Below are 20,541 nucleotides of genomic sequence, written 5' to 3'. Positions count from 1 at the left end.
ACCGGTGGTTCTCAACCTATGGGTCGCGACCCCTTTGGGAGTCAACTTTTCCATAGTGATTGCCTATTGGATATTTAGAATTCGTAACAGTAGCAAAATTGCAGTTAAAAAGTAGCAATAAAAATAGTTTTATGGCTGGGGCCAGCACAACATGAGGGATGTATTAAAGGGCAGCAGTGGTAAGGCTGAGAAGCACAGGTCTGCACAGCACTCAAGCTCCAACAATTTCTATGTCCTTTCTGGAGAAGCCAGGCTGGGACAAACTGGTTCCTGTTTTAGCTCTGAACTGATGTGGGCACACTGCAAATACCACCTCAGAACTAACCTAGCCGGGGCCTGCAGATGGAAATCTCAGGAGAGCTGCCAATGGATGCTCTCAAAAGGGCTGCAAGGGAGCAATACCATTTCTCCTCCTAATCCCTGGGCAAAGTGGACAGGACCCCAGGGTGTCAAGCCTCCAGCAGCCTCATCTAATATCCCAAGTATGTACTATAAATATGTCATTTTCCACATGTGCCATGGAGCATTTCTATCCGTGTTCAGATTTCTTACCTAGAACTGTGCCTCACCATGGTGTTCTATGGGTCAGATGTCAGCCAGAAGTCCATCTCCTCACAAAAACTAAGGCATTTGTTATAATATAAAGAGATCCCTCTAACTGACATTTTTGAATGCCCAGCACTGTACCATCTGCCAACTTATTTACCCTCCAACAGCCACTTAAAGACTATCGATCCTTATTCTCTAGATATGGAAGCAGGAACAGAAAGAGTATGTAACTTTGCCTGCGTCATGTAGCTACAGGTTGTCAGAGCTGAGGTTTGCCAGAACCGAGGCAACTTGACCCTTTAGGGATAAGTAGCACTGTCTTGCCCTGTGGATGACAGGAGAGGTCTGTGGGTGACAAAGGAAAGTGGGCTGGCACCCCACTGTGTGTTTGCTGTGTGCTGTGAGTTCACAGAATTCACGGAACTCACCAGGGATTTAGACACATCACTCTCTGGGTGTTTAATAAGCATTTCCAAACCAGCAACTGCAGTGGGAAATCCTGAACTCATGTGTTCACTGTTGTGTCCACCTGACATAGCAGAAGGGACACATGACTATCTTGGTTCCAAGGTACCTGTCACTTATTTCAGTTTTCATTTAGCACAGGGTTACAAGTTCTTACTGAATTCAGGGAAAGCATATTCTTTGGCTATGGTAGAACATACATTTGTAACATTGTACTTCTTCCATAATTAGCTTAAAGAGAAAACTGTATCCAAGTCTTACAGACACATTACAAATGTTAGAAGTGTTCATTAGGGTGATTTCCTACAGAAACTTAGTTTCATTTGTTACAGAAAAAAGACTAGAGAGAAAGGTCACACGGGGCGTGTGTGTGTGTGTGTGTGTGTGTGTGTGTGTGTGTGTGTGTGTGTGTGTGTGTGTGTGTGCATGCGCACACGCCCATGAATGTGTCTGTCTGTCTGTCTACACTTAAGTGTATAGGTGTCTGCTAAGTCTACAAGAGTGTTGGATCCCCTTGGAACAGGAGTTGCAGATGTTTGTGAATCACCGTTATGAATTTGGGGGACTGAATTTAGGATGCAGCCAGGACTCTGACCATCTCTCCATTCTAGTCATTATGGTTTTTGTTTGTTTTTGTTTTGTTTTGAGACAAGAGTCTCATTCTGTAAACCAGGCTGGCCTTAAACTCAAAGAGATCCATTTGCCTATTTTCCAAGTTCTGAGAATAAAGGGGTGAGCCACCCCTCTCTTTGTTACATTTTAAAATGTAGTTTAGATTCTTTATATAGACCCCCTTACTGGTAGAGAGGAATTTCCCCAAATTATAATTCTTTCAAGAAAATTTTCAAATAATCAACATTCCAAATTAATTCTATTAGCATGAGTGACGTGTGGCTCCATATTCGATAGGGGGCTCTTGATTCAATTAGTGTCTTAGCAGCCTGGAGTCAAATGTCATTTCCAACATAGCAGTATGTGGGAGAGTGTAGAGTCTAGTAAATGCTTGTCTAATGAACTTGTTCCAATGCATTCAATTTTAATTTTCTTAGGTAATTTTCAAGTATTTACTCGTAAAGGTCTCCCTTTGGTTAAGAGTTCCCTAGTTGCATGTAACTGCATTAACTTTGCATATTGTAAAGTACTGTTCATCTTGGGGATAGCCCAGAAGATTCCATGATCCTCTATGAACCAGCATAGGATAAAATACATTCATCTTTCAATTGATGAAGTCAATTATTACAACTGGTTTCAACGAGTGACTTAAGCACTTGGTATTTGACACTTTTCTCTCAGAAAATACATTTTGTCCTGGTGTCACCCTTGCTAATGTCAGTCTTTGTGAGTGCATGTGTGTGCATGTGTGTTTGCTTATGTATGTGCACTTTCATAAGTGCACATGAACCACTAAGGTGGTACACCGCTGTGAAGAGGGGCTGCATATGATTCTGTGGGGAGAGCTCAAGGTGTTAGCAATGTCAGATTCATTCCAGATCTAGTTCAGTGATTGACCATTTCATGAATTCCCTCTTGCTCAGGGGCCCATGACTGAGAGTTGGTTCAATTTTTTTTTTTGTCTTTAAAACAAAGGCTACATCGGAGTTGCTCTGCATATGGCATTACTTCTAATGCATAGGTAGTGGTTTGAAAGAAAAAGGCCCTCATATGCCCATAGAGAGTGGCACTATTGGGAAGTGTGGTCTTGTTAGAACAGGTGTGTCCATAGGGGGTGGCTTTGAGGTCTCAGAAGCTCAAGTCTGTCCAGTGTGTCACTTTCACCTCCTGCTGCCTGCTGATCCAGATGTAGAACTCTCAGTACCTTCTCCAGCATCATGTCTGCCTGCATGCCACCATGCTTCCTGCCTTGATGACAATGGACTAAACCTCTGTAACTGTAAGCCAGTCCCAATTAGACGTTTTTCTTTTTTAAGAGTTATAGTGGTGTCTCTTTACAGCAATAAAACCCTGACTAAAACAGCATCCATGAGTATTTTTTCTTCTTGGTTTCTTTAGTCTTTTCTGTGCTTTCAATTCTGTATCTCACTATCTCTGTTCTTTGCTTTAAGTGAAATTTTCCTTCTGGAGGAAAACAGCAGGAACACACTTCCCCATAGATGCTTTAAGAGTCCCCATTACACAGCAGCCCTCAAGGGGCCGTAGGACAATTAATCCCTGTCTGGGCCGCTAGAGTGTAAAAAAAAAATAAATAAAAAAAAATAAATCTTCTAAAGAGCCTGTTCCTACCATCCTGGCTACCCTGGGCCACAGGAGAATGGACCATGAGCTGGGAAGGATATTTTTCCAATCCTCAGACACCATCCAGTTTACTGAATGGGTGAAATTAAAACATGATTCATTCCAAATAAAGTTCAGGTTAGATGGATAAAATATACAACGGGTGGAGGGCAGGCTTTTGACATTGTAATTATCAGGCATACCACTGTGAGCCAGAACTGGAGCTGAAACCTGCATATGTGTTTCTGAGGTGACATAAACAAGCATGAGTCTGTTTTGGTATTCATTCGTGCATTAAAATCTCAAATCAGCCTCTGTTCTTTTCCCAGATCTCATCGGCTCTTTAGCAGCGTCTCTATGGAGCATCCTTAGCCTTTGAGGCCAGACACTGGCTGGGTTTCAGGGCTTTGGGCTTAATTGCTTTTATTACAGGCACAATGTCCATCATTCAGCCAGGGAAGGAGGCTGACTGGGTCATTAGCACAGCAACTCTTGCTGATGAGGTCTTGGCCACCTAGAAGGATGTTCAAGCCATCCCTTCAGGCAGGGAGTGATTAGGTGGGTTTCTGTAGGGTGTGACTCTAATTATTCTAACCCCTTTTAGTGGGTTGCCTAGACAACTATTGTGATGTTTTTAAAAGCTGCAGTCTCTCTCCATTAAAATCACTCACAGACTTGGGATGCACCTGCAATTTTGGACTGGATCTCTCAGAAATACAATCACAACTATAAGGAGGTCCTTCCTTGGTCAAATGCACAGGTAGGTCACTGCATCTGAGTGTGAGGTAGTCTGAGTGGAAAGCTTTCAACAGAAACCTTAGCAGGAAAGGAAGCACAGACACTAGAAATCAATTCCCTAATCTCAGCTATTTTTATCTTGTCTGTGTTCCTCCTTCAGTTCTCCAGGGTGACAGCATGCTGATGGTCATCTGAACGTCTGGAAATCAATTTCAAGAAAGGTCTAGTAATGATCAACACCCCCCCCAGCATTCTTTTTCTCATTATCAAAAATGCAAAGAGGGCATGCTTAATGTTGATTAAGTACCCTAAACGTGTACATGTTTGCAAACGCATGTGTTTGCATGTGCTCGCTGGCCAGCACCTCCACCTCCTCATTACAAGCATGTACCACCATGCTCGCCTGTTATATGAGTCTGGGAATCCAAACCCATGTCTTTATGTGTGCCTGGCAAGCACTTTACAACTGATTAAAGAGCATGAAAGAAGAACAGATGATTCGGAGGATGACAGAAAATCAAGTTCACAAGTTCAAAATAAACAGTGAACCAGGCACAACTTTGCTCACTGGGAAATACGATAAAGACAGACACTCTGGCTTTTATCCATTGGACTAACACAAATGGTTAAAAGTTAGCAAAGGCTCTGTGAGCCTGCCTCCCTGTTATCACACCTATGTGTGGAGGGTGTGAGCACATGACATCTCCTTAGGAGGAAGAGCAACGTAAAAGTGCTCAAATTATAATGCACATGCCTTTTGGCACAGCACATCTACTCCCCAGGGATTTATTCTATAGAGTTCATTTGTTCAAGTGCACAAACAGAATGCCTAGCATACAATTACTGTCGACAGTTGATGCAGCTTGTATGTCTGTCGGTTTTGACTGCTTAAGTAAACACATGTGCTTCTTTATATGTAGGACCGGCTTGAGATTGACAAGAAATGCAGCTCAGAACTAGAAAGCTGAGGAATAAAAAGAAGTCACTTAGATAGATAGAGGCTTAAAGATGTTCTTTGTATGTGTCTTTGTGCTATGCGTGAATGTAACATGGCACCCATGTAGAGGTTAGAGGACAATCTTGGGTATCAGTCTACGCCTACCACCTTGAGATGGGGTCTCATTAGTTTCTGTGACATATGAAAGGTTACTTAGCTGGCAAGCTTCTGGGGATTCTCCCATCTCTGCCTCCCACCTTCACATAGGAGTGCAGGGATTATATATGCATGCTACTGTATTTGGTTTTCCATAGCTCTGGGGATCAAAACTGAAGTCCTTATAATTACGTGGCAAGCACTTTATCCACTGAAACATCACCCTAGTCACTGAGTTTTTACCAAACATTGTGCATTGACTGTTTATAAAATAGCACAATGGTTCCTTTTATCACCAAGTTTGTGTATGGGCATGCACACACACACACGTGTGTGTGTGTGTGTGTGTATGTGCATGTGTGCATGCGCTGTGTGTACATATATGAAAGCCAGAGGTCAATGTTGGGAGTCTTCCTCAGTGGCTCTCCACCTTATTTTTGAGTCTTCCACTGAGCCTGGAGCTCACTGATACAGCCAGGCTGGATGGACAGAGACTGCTCCTGAAATCCTCCTCCTGCCACCCCCAGCATGGGTTACAGGCAGGCCCGCCCCACTGAGCTCTGCTTTTACATGGGTACACAGGATCCTAACACAGCTTGCCTTGTTTGCATGACAGGAACTTTACCAACTGAGCCATCTCCTTAGCTCCTTAATTACTCTCTGTTCAGTCTACTAAACAGGGCAAAACTTTCTCTGCTTTGTCTGAGATAAAACCCCCAACTAGATAACATGGGAACTATGCAGATACTTTAAACTCTCCAAACTTTCAAGACCTACTGGAGTGGTGGAATGCACTCTGAGCCCTTGCCTACCCTTCACCCTGTGTCAGCTTTACCATTTACAACAGCCTTGTTGGCAAACACTGTGCTTGGCAGTTATCCCCCAGGACTCGCAGACAGAAATATCATTTCTATTTCTCCTTTTATCCCTCCTCAAAAGATCCCCATGGTATTTCTGCTCTTACCCTGGCTGTTTCAAAGAGAGGTATCTTTCTGCACTGTGAACCGTCTTTCATTTTATCTTTCCCCTAGAACCAGGCATCCCTCTCTGTTGCTAAACTTAGAACACACAGCTTCCCCTTTGGCCCAGGAGACACACCGTATCTTGTGCTAGACACTATCTTTGTTCTTTTTCTGTTCACATGGACTGCCAAGGTGTTACTGTTAAAAACCCACTGAGAATTGCAAGCAGATAGCCTTAGACCCTGTGCACAAAACCCTGATGAGATATTATTTGTGTGTATGTGTTGTGTGTGTGCACATAGTTATCAGAGGTGTTATAAATATATGTTTGCAGGTGTGTGTTGAGGCCAGAGGTAAAGGACAGAAGTCACCTATCATTTTTTAACCTTGTTTTTGGAGACAGGGTTTCTCACCGAACTTGAACTCACCAGTTTAACTGGCTGTCCAATGAGCCATGGAGATCTGTCTCCGCCCTGCCTCCACCCGAGGACTGTTCCGATCTGCATCACCACATCCAGCTTTCTACATGTACGGTGTATTATATGGGTAAACTGTCCTGTGTCATTTGAGCTAGCTAACAAGCTGGCTCTGGAAATAAGAGTTGTCCCCTCCTATCCAAGACCTGATCGTGTTTGTCTTGAAGTGTCCTCTGAGGCACCTTGTCCAGGAATGTACTGCACGGCCCTTGACTCTAACAAGGAGAAAGAGAACAGCAAAACGTCCCAAGGGTAAAAACACGGTGTCATTGAGAAAAGCTAAAAGACAGATTATGTCCAAAAGATGTTACTATTCTTGGTCCCATGATATAAAAGATGCCTACAGTGGAAAAAGAGAAGCCAGGAGGTGTGCAGTAGGGAGCTTACCCAGGGAAAGCTCCAGCAGTAGACCAGCTGTTTCAATTTCCCCAAGTATCCACGTGATGCTACCTGGATCTGGAGGTGACACTTGCCAGGGACTGTCTCTCCTGGGACCTCCAGCTGGCTGCGTTAGTGGCTTTCCCAATTGGTTTGAATGAGATGTTTGTAAGCCCTTGGTGTGATGATGTTATTTTTTTTTGCTGTTATTTTGTCCTCTTTCCTGGAAGCCTCACTGGAAGAGACTATTAGGATCTCCAGCTGCTGGCCTCAATGAGGCTTCCCCAGTCAGTTTCTGCTGGATGGTTTTAGCCTCGGAGTTCATGTTTCACCCTCTATTCTACCTATCAGTTGCTTGCTACTTACTCTTTTACTTTTGAGTGCTACATACTCACTCATTTGAAATGCAAAGAATGGCTGTCATAGACCCCTCCATGTCATGAACATGCGGGGGCGCCAGCACCCCAAACTCAGGTCTTCAAGGTCATGCAACAAGGCACTTTACTGACTGAGCTATCTCCCCAGACCTGATTTGAGCCCCTTAACAAAATATTGTTATATTTCTTTTTAGAATGAAAAAAAATGAGACAAATTGGAAAAGTTGGCAAAGGTCACGAGCTGGTGGCGAAGCTGAGGTTCAAAGCATGTGACTCTAAAGTCCCCACATTTTACCTCACCAGAGACCTGTAAGCCTATTTCCCCAGGACAACCAGAATCCCACATTGTGGGCCTCTAGTCTGTCTCTCATCTGGCTTGAAATGTCCTGGCATCAAGCTTCTATCGTCTTACACCTGTTTCCAAGAATGGGCTTTCAGAATTCTGAGACAGGTTCTTAGATGGGTGTGGTCACCCTTGCCTAGTGTTGAACATCACCAGCATGCTGTCTCCGGAGGAGGGCAGAACAATGACTGGGGAATGGTCTGACAGACTAAGGGGTGGTAGTGATGATGAAATCAAAGCCACTCAGGGAGACATTAGCAACCAAATTCTTCTGCTCCCCGTCCCATTGAGGAAGTGGCAATGCACACTAACTAGGCAGATTTAGCTACTTTTTGCAGTACTGAGAATTTAACCCAGAGCCTTGGCCATACTAGACAAGTGTTCTACTACTGAAACTCATCCTAGGGATCCATTCCCTTACTCTTTAGCATTGTCTTCTTACATTTTATATATATTTCCCCCTCCCTACCAATGTAAGTTAAACTGAACTGTTAAACCAAGAAATGGCATTAACCAAGAGATGCTTCCACCCCCACGCCCTCCCCCACACTCACCCCCAACTCCATGTGGTGATGGCCAAGATTTAAGTTCTAAGCTAGATGTGGTGGTGCACGCCTTTAATCCCAGAGCCCAGGAGGCAGAGGCAGGTGGATCTCTATGAGTTTAAGGCTAGCCTGGTCTACACAAAGTTTCAGGACAGACACTCTATGTAGAGAAACTCTATCTTTAAATTAAAAAAAAAAAAAAAAGTCTTACCAGCAACTATTTACATAGAGCCCAGCATTTTAAATTTGTTTTTGTTTGTTTTTGGTTTTTAATGCCATGTGTGTGGCAGGTGCCTATGGAGACCAGAACAGGGCACTGGATCCTTTGGAATTGGTGTTAGAGGCAGTTGTAGACTGCTCAAGGTGGGTGCTGGGAACCAAATCCGGGTCCTCTGAAAAAGCAGCAAGAATTCTTAACCACTAAGCCATCTCTCCAGGACCAAAGCTCAACATTTTTGAATAAACTGTCAGAGCTATCATTTGGTTCCGAATTTGGAGAGAAGTAGGGCCTATTTGCAGAATTATTGATGTCTTCTTGCCTAGGCCCAGCTGAGTGCCAATTTGGGATTTGTTTGCCCTTTAGACACCCCAGGGACTCCTTAAAATGTGCCAGTTTTCTCTAACAACAGCTGGCTTTTCTCTGACCCCACCCCAGCCTCCTGGCCTATGTTTGCTTGCTGCCTCCTGGTGGGAGATGGAGAAGCCAGTCACCCTGGGCCAATCTGTGGTATTTACCCCAGCACTTAGGAAACTTGGCCAGTCAGGGAATTGACTTAGAGCTTGGTTTGAGAACTATTGATCTAAAAAAGATCAATATGGCTGCTCAGAGAGTCCTTTGATGAACTCAGATTTTTAAAGAACTAGGTAAAAGCTGCAAAGTCAAGGGCACCAAACAGGCTGGCTCTGTTATTTGTTGTGTCCCAAGCTGGACCCGGGAGGCTGGAGTCACTGACCTGGAAGGACGGTGGATGGTTTTAACAGGCAAGAGAATCAGAAGGGACCCCCCACCCCCAGTCCTGTCCTCATTCCACCTCTGCTGCTGAAGAGAAGCATCTTCTGTAGGAACGCTTGGGCAATGAAGCACATAAGACAGTTCTGAATGAAGGATGGAACCAATCGGCAGACATTCAAGACTGCTGTAACCACCACGAGCTACATCAGCTCATTGTTAGAGGTTCTGAGGGTCCAGAGAGCCATGAAGACTAGCTCAGCTTGTGAATTTCAAAACCAGAAGGAATCCATTAGTTGTGGGAAAGCGAGTTTGATGTTGCTTGCAGCTGATGTTTAAAAAAAAAACAAAAACAAAACAACCCAAAAAACAAACAAACTAAAACCAGAATCAAACCAAACGAAAAACCTTATGAATTTCTGGGAAGATATGGGACACAAGGATGCTCTACTATAAATAATGCTGCAACTCTGCCCCTTTGAAAATGGAGAATGAGTTGAGGAAAGTAACTGTAGAAAGGCTGCTGGACCAGAGTGGGATGAAGGGCTGCATGATGGAGGCTGTAGTGGTTCTCATATAGATGGAGGTCATGATGGTTATAGATGGTTATAGAGGCTCTGGTTATAGATGGAGTTCCTAGCTCCAGGTGGGTGTAGGCAGTCACTAACCCAGGGATGACAGGGATGGCAGTGGAGACAGTGTTACCACAAAAGACAGGGGTGACTGTAGAGCCCCACTAGGCTGTTGGCTAGAAAGCCAGTTCTCTAGTCGGCTGCTAGACCTCAATGTAGTGAACTGCACTACAGTCTAATAGTCTCGCTGAGATGCGGCCCAACATGAGGAGGCCAGCCACGAGGCATGAGAGCCCAGAGGCTGACACTTACCTGTTGTAGGCCACGTTGGTACTGCTTTCCTGAACCCCATCAGTAACAGCATGCTATTGCCCTCCCTTCAGAGTGGCCAGGAAGATAAAGCGACACACCCAGAGTGTGAAAGTTGTCCATTAACCCCTCTGTATGGCTGTAGATCAGTATCCGACTAATGGGGTTTCCGATGTCAGGTGGCCGGACCACCGCCCTGCTCACCATTACACCCAAGCTTCAAATGAGACACAACGGATAGCGTGCACATGGTGAAGCTGGATCTGTGAATGACACCGCGGCCCATGTCCTATTCAAAATGTGATGCTCCAGACTGGATGTGGTACCTCAGAGCCCTCCAGGCCAGACTGGAGATGATCTGTCATTGCCTGTTACCTGGTTAGACATTCCCTTTTGAATGAATCCATTCTCTAAGCAGACATCCATTGAGCACCTGCTATCTGTCAGGCGCCGGGAACAAAGGCAAAGCTTGCATTAAGGAATCTAAGGCTCCAAGACGAGATGAACAAAAGAGGCTGTTTCAGTGCAAAGTTGTGAGTACAACTTTCTCATGTCTGGGGGTGGAAGGGGAGGCAGTAGTGGAACACAGAACACAGAAATTAACCCGATTTGCAGAGGTGGGGGCTGTGAAGAGAGTCCCCGGAGAAGATGACGTCTGAGCGGAGGCTTAGAGGCTGAGAGTTGGGAGTGACAGGATTCAAGGTGGAAGGAACAGCATCCGCAAGGTACAGTCATGAGGTGTGACGCGAGCAGTTTGCTATTACTGTTTCAACAGACGGGTGAGGAGTCGGGTGGACTACGATAGAGCAGAGACAGAAGCACAGTGCCTAGCCCTGTCTGGAATGACAGATGTGGCTGCAGAAAGACAAGAGCAAGCTCGGCAAGGGTTATGGAGATCAGAGAGAGCATCTCTGAGCAAGAGAAGACATTCCTGCAAGACAGTGTTGGGAGGAATCATGAAGGAAGCCAAGCTGAGCAGAACTACGGACTGCCCGGATATGGGTGGCAAGGCAGAGAAGAGTCGAGGCTGATATTCACACACGTTCTCGCCCTTAGCAAAAGGGAACCTGAGAGGGCGGGGAAGCTGTGCCTACCAGGAGTGATGGTCAAAGATAAATTTGCCTTTTTGTCATGTGGGGTTTGAACTGTGCATGGAATCTCCACATTGAAGTGTCAGGGCAGAAACGCATGCAAATAGTCTGAGCTGTTCTCAGGGTCAACAGCACTGGATTTGACAGAATGAGGTGATTCTAGGAGACTTGTTAGTGAGAGAAGTAGGGAGTAGAGAGAAGAGACCCCTGAGCAACACCAACACTTAACAGGAACAGAAAAGCAAGACAGCAAGAACAGTCACCATGCAGTAGATAAAGGTCACCGAGATGGAGAATGGAAAGTGTGCACTCACAGCCAGAATGCCCCATGTCAGCAGCTAAATCCACTCATCAGCAGTCTAAGCAGAAGGCTTTTATTGAGGGCACCGGATCATCTTTAAGAGGCCACAGACACAGCCAGGAAGGGGTAAGTAACCACAAGAACATGTACCCTGCACTACAGGACTGTTACCAGGGAACAGTCGGATACCTCTCTGCTCTGCTTACACCTGCAGACAGGTATTACAGGCTCTTCCAGGAGTGTACCAGGGGAATCACCCCAGCCACTGTTCCTATAGGAGCCTCAGTGAAAGATGGTTTTGTCCCAACCAAATAACTTGGGGTTCACCTTCGGACACCCCAAGTCAACTTTACCACGAGTCAGATCAAAGGGAGGCTTCTGTGCAGAAGAATCAATGAATGAAGATGGAGTCCAAAAAAACCAAAACAAATAAACAACCTCCCCCCCCCCCAAACAAAGGTAGGAATAATCTTTATTACTTGGAGACACATTGTAAACAATGTTAGCAATAAGATGAAGAGACCCAGAACACATTTATTCAGATGCAGTACATACACACTGGGGATCAGAACACCTGCTGAAATGGAACACACCCGTAAACATGCATCTTGTGGGGAGTTTATAGGTAGGTGGTCTACTCCCCTGTGCAAGTGTGCAGAGGATTCCCTTCTCCTCAAGAGACTCTCATAGAACCAAAAAGGCCAGATTTTAGCAAGAGAAGATGTTATGAACACAGGCCCAAGGGTTTAAAAGGAACCAAATTATAATTACATATATCAAAGTGACACAAAATTAACTGATTGCACAAAAACACAAATGGAAGAGCATCCTGGGACTGCCTATGAAGACATAAAGAGGTTAGAGGCACTACTTGAATTGGGGTAAATAAATACTTTGGTACAAGTTTCACCCTAAAAGACGACATATTGCTTTGGGGTCCTACAGAAGGAGGGGGGCCATATGCATCCCTCTGTGCAACACAATGCTTTGGCACAACCTGCAGAAACCTAGCAAGCTCTCCTGTGCGCCCCCACTTCATCTCGACTGTACGCTGCTGTTCAAAGGAGTTAAGTCTAGGGTGGAATCCAGCCTCTACTCTGACAGCAGGCACAATGGTGTCTTCTGAAATCACACAGGTCAGCAGCACCGATCACTGAGGCATTACAAATCATCCTTATGTTTGAGAAGTAAGCTCTAGCAAAACACGCTATGCAACTGGTGGTCAGCACCGAGGCTCAATTCCACACTGGCTAACCCACTTAAAGATGGAAAACTCCAAGCCTCTCTGTATTGATGGAATACCTAATGAGTTTTATAATCTTTATCGAGCTTCTGTTACAGTTATACAGTTGTCCTTATGGGGAGTCAGTCTGAATGCATGTTCTCAGCCCAAATGAGAAGTAAAATCTTAATAGATCAGAGAATAGAAAGGACCCTGGGGATCACTTAGCCCAGCCCATTATTTTCAGGGGGGAAATGAAACCAGAGAAAGGGGAATGATCTAGCTAAGGTCACACAGCAAGGGAGGCTGGTCCCTGTCAATCTTATTCCTATTACAGTCCTATGTGCTAAGCTATTTCCCCAAGCTTTTGGTTTTGTTGGTTTGCTTTATGTGGCCCCACTGGTTAAATGACCAGGTACTATCAGGTACATAGCATGATGGTAGAAACTTTTACTTCAGTCTTAAAATCAGCATATCAAAATGATTCCTGAGCCTTTAGCTACCTTCATTATTGAGAATGCAGTCCACAGTAAATCATGGCTATCTATGGCCGTTATCTTCAAATGTTTACACGGACACTAAAAGCACTAATGACACTTGCACAAAAACATCCATGTGATGCCAGGATGCTTGTCATGGAATGCAACGGCACCATGGTGGTGACCGGAAGAGGCTTCAGTCTCTCAAAGTTCGGTCATGAGTTTGTCCCGGTATGTGACACTGTACGCCCCTCCTAAGTTCCTCTGGTTCTGGTCGTGGACATAGTCAAAGTGGCCGTCATCTCCACTGGCTGAGGCTTTCCAGTGTGGCCTGTCATCCTGAAAAGATGGCTTGTTTTGTTTGCAGATGGAATGGTTACTGGGAGAATGGAAGACAATTCAGAAATAAGCAAGGTCAAGCATGCATACATAAGGAAATGGGGGGGGGGCGGTGAAGAGTGAGTGGGGTGACTGACACAAAAGCAGCCTGGCGACTTCAGAAGGTTAAAAACCCCGGTGTGGCTGATAAAAGCTGTTTCTGGCAAAGTCATGCTTTTGCAAGGGGTGTCGGTGGTCAGGTCAGTCTACGGAAAGCTAGATGAGGGGAAGCCCTTTAAATCTGAGGTGAATGGTTATGGTTCTGGATAGCATCTCATTTAGACCAACCAACTCTTGTCAGGATGCAGCTCCAGAGAGCTCTGTAACACAGAGTACTGGGTGCCACCTGGGTTCCATGACAGGTCTGGCATGGGGCTGAGTTGTGGTTCTCAGGGGACACTCAATCCTGGCATCAATATGGCCATCAGAGAACCTGATGCCTCTGGGTGGAGACTTGGTGAGGGATTGCCATGGAGGGAAAACACTCAACAGAACAGGCAATACCAGGTATGAAATCTGGTTAAGCTAAAGATCACAAGATGGTGCCTCGTCTAAGTCTCATGAGTACCTGTCATGTCTTCGCCACACAAAGATTTAGAATTATCACCCCACTAACCTAATTTGCCCTGAAACGTTACCTGAGTATCACAGTGTTACTACCGAAGATTGCACTGCTGTGTCACGTGATCCCCCAACAAGCTTTTGCCTAACTTGCTCAAGCCACATTTGATTCTACTCCTCCTCCTCTTCCTCCATGTTCCCTCGGAAGCAAAGGCTCACAGCTCCTCCCCAGCCTGAAGTCACCAACTATGCTTCTAAAATAGCTGGATGCATAAATGCCAATCGAGACTCATAAAAAACGCTAACACAAATCTTAAGGACCTGTCTGCTCCCCAGGGGTGGCCCTGACTCCAAATAGCATGGCAGGTTCTACGTCACTTCTACGGCAGTGGCAGGGGACACTGACATCCCTCTAGCCAAATCCCACTTATTATAAATTGAGTTTCACTGGAATACAGTCATGTGTTCTCACGAAATCCTCAATGCTTGTTGTTGTCTTCAGACAATAACCACAGAGCTGAAAATACAGACTCTCCTTTGCTGAACACTACCACCAAAGAAAACACTGCCCTCAGTCCTAAGTGGTAGAAATCCTTAACAAAAAAAAAAAAAAAAAAAAAAGAAAGAAAGAAAGAAAGAAAGAAAGAAAGAAAGAAAGAAAAGAAGAGAAAAATAAACCATAATCACCACAGCTTTAATTATATTCCAAGAACATAAATTCTCAGAATAAGAAAATATTACTTGGAAATCTTAAGCGACATCTCTGATATAAAACCAAACCAAAATATTTGTGGTTAGAATTAAAAGACAACAATCTGTTATTTCACAGACTGGTCACTTGCTTCCTTTGCTGTGAAAACATCTGGTTTTGTCCTGGTCATGTCACCCTGGGGAGTTTTTCCTGTGGTCTGGAGTGGGGCCTTCCAGGGGACAGGAAAAGTTCCCAAAGCAGGGCTCTCTAAGCCCACAAACTCACCTGACATTTGGAGAGTGAGGGCGCCACCGGGGCTGGCTGGGGTGGACGTTAGGATGGTACTGAGGCTGGAAAGGAAACACCAAACCTGATTACTCAGTGACCTTTGGATTTCAATGGCTGTCATGCAGTTTGCTTTCTCCTGCAATGGCACCCACCTCAGAAGCTGAGGGGGCTGTGAATAGGAAGCTGTAACCAAGCCCTGGGGGGAGGGGCAGCTGGACCTTTCCCAGGATGATCTTGTTTCTTCACTAACAAAGGCTGGGGGTTGGGGGCAGGAACCTAGTGTTTGGCTCACCAAATACCATCTCCAGAGAAGGGGCTGGGAGGCAAGGCGCCACACCTGACTCAAAGGAATCTACCCAGCATGCCCCGGCCAGACAACACTCCTCTCACGAGGAAGATGGGATGAGTGGCTTCTCTCTTCAGAAGCCACCTTTGTTGGTTTGAGATGACTACAGGCCATGTAACAACCTTGCTACATTGGCACACACACAGAACTGGAAGGACAGAGTAATGAAAGCAATAGTGTCGTGGGTGTATAAACAGGAGCAGCATCAGGAGGACCTATTATTTTGATGAGACTGGACATATGCGTGGACTGAAGGAAGGAGGGTGGGAAGCTGTTCCCTAGAAGATTAGGAAACCAGTGTGAATGCCTGGATGGACCTAGCAGTGTAGCTGGCTGTCGTTCCACATCTCACCTGCAGAGGGCAGCAGCACTGGACATTGTCAGAAGCCATGGGGTGTCTCAAGGCTAAACTCACTATGGGGTAAAATTTGCTCCTCCTGACCTGAAAGTCACTTTAATTGTGCCACCATTAATCTTTTAATTATTTCTTTCCTTCCTCCTCCTTGTCCCTGCTGCTGTGGTTAATAAGCAGTGGCCTGCTGTTACAGAAATTCTTGGCAATCCAATCTTCACTGCCCTGCATTGCCCTCATGCTGTCTATTCTGTATTCCAGTAGCCTTTCTTTCTTCCTTCAAAGTGCCTGTCAGCAAGCTGAGGCTGAACCCCCAGAGGACATGGTGCAGAAAGTGGGATCTGTAGGGGTATGTCTGCAGGACCTCAGTCCTGACCTGGTGCAACCAACCTTCTCTTTGTCTCTTTTGGGGATACCAAAAGCCATGCAGTCTGGATAGGTAGCACAAAACCCAGTCATTCTCAGGCTCCCCACACTGAGACTCCAACAAGAGAGAATGACTAACCGATAACTGGGCCCTCTAGTCTTTTCTGCTTTTAAACACACCTGGATTCACCAGAGAGAGGGGTAGAAAACTTCATCCACAGACTTGGAAAAAAAGAAGATTCCAGAACCTTCCTTGGTATATCTCCTACTTTAACACAAACTCAGGTACTCAGTCCACAACGAAGAATGCGCGTGTGTCTCTTTGCTTGTCACAATAACAGAAAAGAGGGACCAAGTTTACTGGGATTTATTTTGGGGACAATGAAGAACTAACTGCCCTACCTCAAACGATAAGTGTCCTCATTGAGAACATGGCTATCTACCCTCGGTGGCTTGGCTGACTCTGCAGCTCTAAGAATGAACAATGCTGCTGTGCCACCCTCTTCCCAGCAACCCTTCACAGCAGCACAGTGTGTCCAGTCCACTTATATCCAAACTCTGATGGGATGACACAGGGCCATTAGGACTGGCCAAGTCCAAGGGCTTCCTAGCAACCCTGTGGAGTGATCCATGTCCAGAGTACCAGCACATCTGCAATGAAGACAGCCCTGGATGTTCATTCAGAGCAGATGCAGGGGGAGGCAGAAGAGGGCAGGGTCAGGGTAGGTGGGGCTGTTTTACTGTCTTATTTTCATTCTCTCTCCTCCAAGGGCTGGTCACCCATCAACAGTGTTTCTTTCCCTACAACACTCTCGTTGCACCGGACATCCCTAAACAAAAAGCAGTCTGTGAATAAGAAGCCCAAGGCCCCAAGGAAAACGAGAGGGGAAATGATATTCTTTCCGATCAGTTCAACACTAGGAGTGTGAACTCACTCACAGAAGGTCTTTAGAAACAATCTGGAACCTTCTAAGCTCACAACCAATGACAACTCAGTCACCTACAAAAATGACAGGCCAGGGAAGAGGGGCAGTTAGAATAAAGTTTAATGCTGAAATCATTTATGGCGCAGCATTGTGAGCTGTGACAATCACAGACAGACACAAGGGGAGCTTGCTTCAGATGCTTATCCAGGACAAGGTTTCACACATTTGAGGTTGGTCAACAATGTGATGCTGTGTGAGGTGATTAGCTCTTTGCCAGGTCTTCAGAGGGACCCTGGTTAGTTCTCCTGAGCCCTCATGTACTGGTTCCCCATCTCACCATGTAACCTCACCCTCCACATCCACTCTTGCTCTTACCAGAGCTGAGCGGAGACCAGTACTACTCTTGAACCTCCAGAGCTATGAATTAAATGAACTTATTTTACTTTACAAAGTAGACAGTACTGGGTATTTTGTCACAGCAGTGGGGCTGGGGGGAGACTAATGTAGGACTCGAAGATAGAAGTCACCTTTAAGCAGAAACAAATGACCATCTGGGAAGCAAGGCACATACCATCCATCCACAGTCACCTTAGGATCTCTGAAGTCTACAGATGCCAAATTCCTACTCAAGTGTGTTAGGATAAGGTAGTTATTCCATCAATGCTGGCCACGTGGTTTTAACACAAAGAGCTGAATCCTACTGGAGCTGAGAGTTTCCAACTTAAATGAAAAGCAGGAGTGGCTACCAATGTGGAAGATACTGTAGCAAGCACATAAGAGGCAAAGAACTTCAGGTGGACAACATGGGCAAGCAGCACTAACAGGAACCTAAGGGCAACTACTTAACTACACAGCTGCTGGGAGCTGAACACAGGGCTTCTGATAGGAGCAGCAGGGGCAGATGTAAGGAGTCAGGATGGGCTGTGGAAGACCAGACAGGACTACCCACAGCAGCTGCGGAGGGGCTGGCTTGCTACAGTGTGGACTATGGAGGGCTTTGGCAGTGATGGACGGGCAGAGTAAGGCACAGGCCCTGGTTGGTACTGCTTTGAAGGAGCACAGCGCTGGGCAAGGGAACTGAATGCCATGGGCCTCATGTTTAACAAAATGGGTTCTAGAGATAAATGACGTCTCTACGGATGTGAGTGGGTTTGCCATGAAAAGGGGCTGGAGAAAGGACCAAGAAAAACAACAACAACAAAACAACAAAATCACCTCTGGGCATGGTGGCCTGTGCCTTTAATCCCAGCACTTAAAGAGGCAGAGGCAGGTGGATCTCTGTGAGTTAAAGACTAGAACTCACTCATCTACATAGTGAGTTCCACAACATCCAGAGCCAGATCCCGTCTCAAACAAACCTTTCCTGGCAGTTTTCTCAATATTTTTGTACCCCAGCAGGCCCAGTCATGGCCAAAAGAGCAAATTAAGGAAGTGGAGACTCCCAAATACTTGACCAAAATCTCCCAGGTGGATGCTTGTCTCAAGGGCTTGTGTTCTCTAGGTCCACAGCACATTTATGTGCACAGCACACCTCCACAAAGGCATGCACTTGAACGTTGCTAGGAGGTTGTGCCTGACCAACCAGAAACATAACTACATGTCCCTGGCACTCGTAGGTTAACAAGATTAAAAACAAGCACTTCAGATGCCTGGGAGGGAACAGGGTTCTGGACAGAGGGATTCATCTTTTAGAGCTTTCTGGAAAATAGCAGGAAGAATGAACCAAAACCTAACAAGCATATATCGTTCCTACATATTGTTCATTACACAAAATTCAGAAACTTTTGACAAAACATCTCAAACATAGCATCTCACCTGGTAATTATGGACTTCAGGATTTGTTTTAGAGCTAAAAAGGAAAAGAAACAGATCATTTAAAATGTTGCAAGGAAGCACGGATCTTCTTGACAGCTGTAACAAATTCTAAAGGCTCCCTGCCACATCATGAAGGGCCACACACCATTTCTGTAGCAGAGTTTACACAAACATATGTAAGTGTATAATCAAGAAAACCACAAACACCAACTTTCACTCCCGACTTTAAGGCTCACCAGCAGTAAGATGTCAAAGTGCAGCTGGGACAGAGGTGGGTTTCCATGCACAGTGCAAGCCAAGGAGCTTCAGCTCCCATTGAAGGCCTTCCCTGGCACTGCCCCAGAGCTACAGCTCTACTGAGTTTCGTGCAGCTGGAGGAAGAGGGACCAGCCTCTTCAAGACACCTACCACAGTGCCTGTGGTAGGAATCACACATGGGTCCCTTGCATATAATGTCCCTGCTGCTGCTCTGGGCACTGGCGTTGAATGTTTGTTCATCCAAGCCAAGCTTCTATCCTGTTATTATCTTATCTCCATAACAGAGTGATGAAGTCCGTGAAGTTTTCTACCACCTCAACTCACAGACAAAGGAACAGCTGCCTAAGACTGAGAAACTCACTAAGGATCAGTGGCCAGTCAGTGGCTGAGCCAGGGCTGATGCAACATCTGCTCAGACCCAAAGCCTATTTTCTTCCTAGCGAATTCATAAGCAAGAAATACTTGTAGCTTACAACCCCCTGAGAATTAAAAGCAATCTGAGGGTCTGTGGGAACATTCAGAGCTCAAGTGTGATCTAATTTGATTAGAATCTTAATTAGAACTAGTTTCAAATATATAAACATACACACACACACATACATACATACATACATATATATATATATGTGGGTGGAATGTATGTATGTATACACACAGAGAGGCATGCAGACAGACACACAGAGAGAAACAGAAATTTGTTGCATAAGACACAAACTCAGCGCCTATCAGAAACCTCACCAGCACAGAGCAATTACGGAACAGTCACTGTTGCTACGGTGGCTGCTAGGGTGGTGAGCCTGGAATCAAGGTTTACTGCCTCTCTAACAAGGGGAGGGAGGCACCTTTGTTCAGAGTCTCATACCAGGTCTGCATTTAGTTTTCAGAGAGGACTGGCAGTAAAGCCAGGCTCTGATCCAGACCTCCAAGGCTGGACCTCAGCAGGAGGGTAAAGTGTTCTACAAGGTACTGTTTTTCCAGCAGTACCTCGGCAGTTCCCAGCACAACTCCATCGTGGTCCCCACAGCAATTTACCTCACCAGGATCCCACAGACTGGAAAGAGCCATTGAACAGGTGCAAACAGCAGTTATTAGCTCATTTGTTCCTAAAGGGTGTATTTACTGACAACTCTTGTGTGCGCGTGGCAATTTTTTTGTTTGTTTGTTTTCATTCCCAATATATAATCTCCCCTAGATTCTAAGAGGAAAATATCACTTTATCAGGGAAATACAAACAAAAGAATCATCTCCTAAGAAAGCAAGAAATACTGTAGCTTACCATCCCAAGAATTAAAAGCAGAACCTGACTAAAAAAATATCACAGGGCTGGAGAGATGGCTCAGCGGTTAAGAGCACTGACTGCTCTTCCAGAGGTCCTGAGTTCAATTCCCAGCAGTCACATGGTGGCTTACAACCATCTGTAATGGGCTCTGATGCCCTCTTCTGGTGTGTCTGAAGACAGCGACAGTGTACTCATATAAA

General features: G+C 45.5%; 1 protein-coding gene across 8 annotated transcripts in view; it reads right to left on the bottom strand.

Moving 5' to 3' along the window:
- Epb41l4b (erythrocyte membrane protein band 4.1 like 4B) overlaps nt 1-20,541 on the bottom strand; it is a 154,546-nt gene that overhangs the window by 57,546 nt on the left and 76,459 nt on the right. For 7 of the 8 annotated variants that reach the window (XM_076934929.1, XM_076934930.1, XM_076934931.1 and 4 more), the window contains exons 14-15: nt 18,805-18,838; nt 14,997-15,061 (exon numbers count right to left, since the gene is read on the bottom strand). In XM_076934929.1, the coding sequence (XP_076791044.1) occupies nt 14,997-15,061; nt 18,805-18,838 (99 nt within the window). Of the gene's footprint in view, nt 1-11,894; nt 13,461-14,996; nt 15,062-18,804; nt 18,839-20,541 lie in introns of those variants that run through there. The other variant, XM_034503640.2, reaches the window with a different exon arrangement.

This window comes from Arvicanthis niloticus, chromosome 5, assembly GCF_011762505.2.
Source record: "Arvicanthis niloticus isolate mArvNil1 chromosome 5, mArvNil1.pat.X, whole genome shotgun sequence".
Classification (NCBI taxonomy): domain Eukaryota; kingdom Metazoa; phylum Chordata; class Mammalia; order Rodentia; family Muridae; genus Arvicanthis; species Arvicanthis niloticus.
This window is presented reverse-complemented; position numbering and strand designations above follow the sequence as displayed.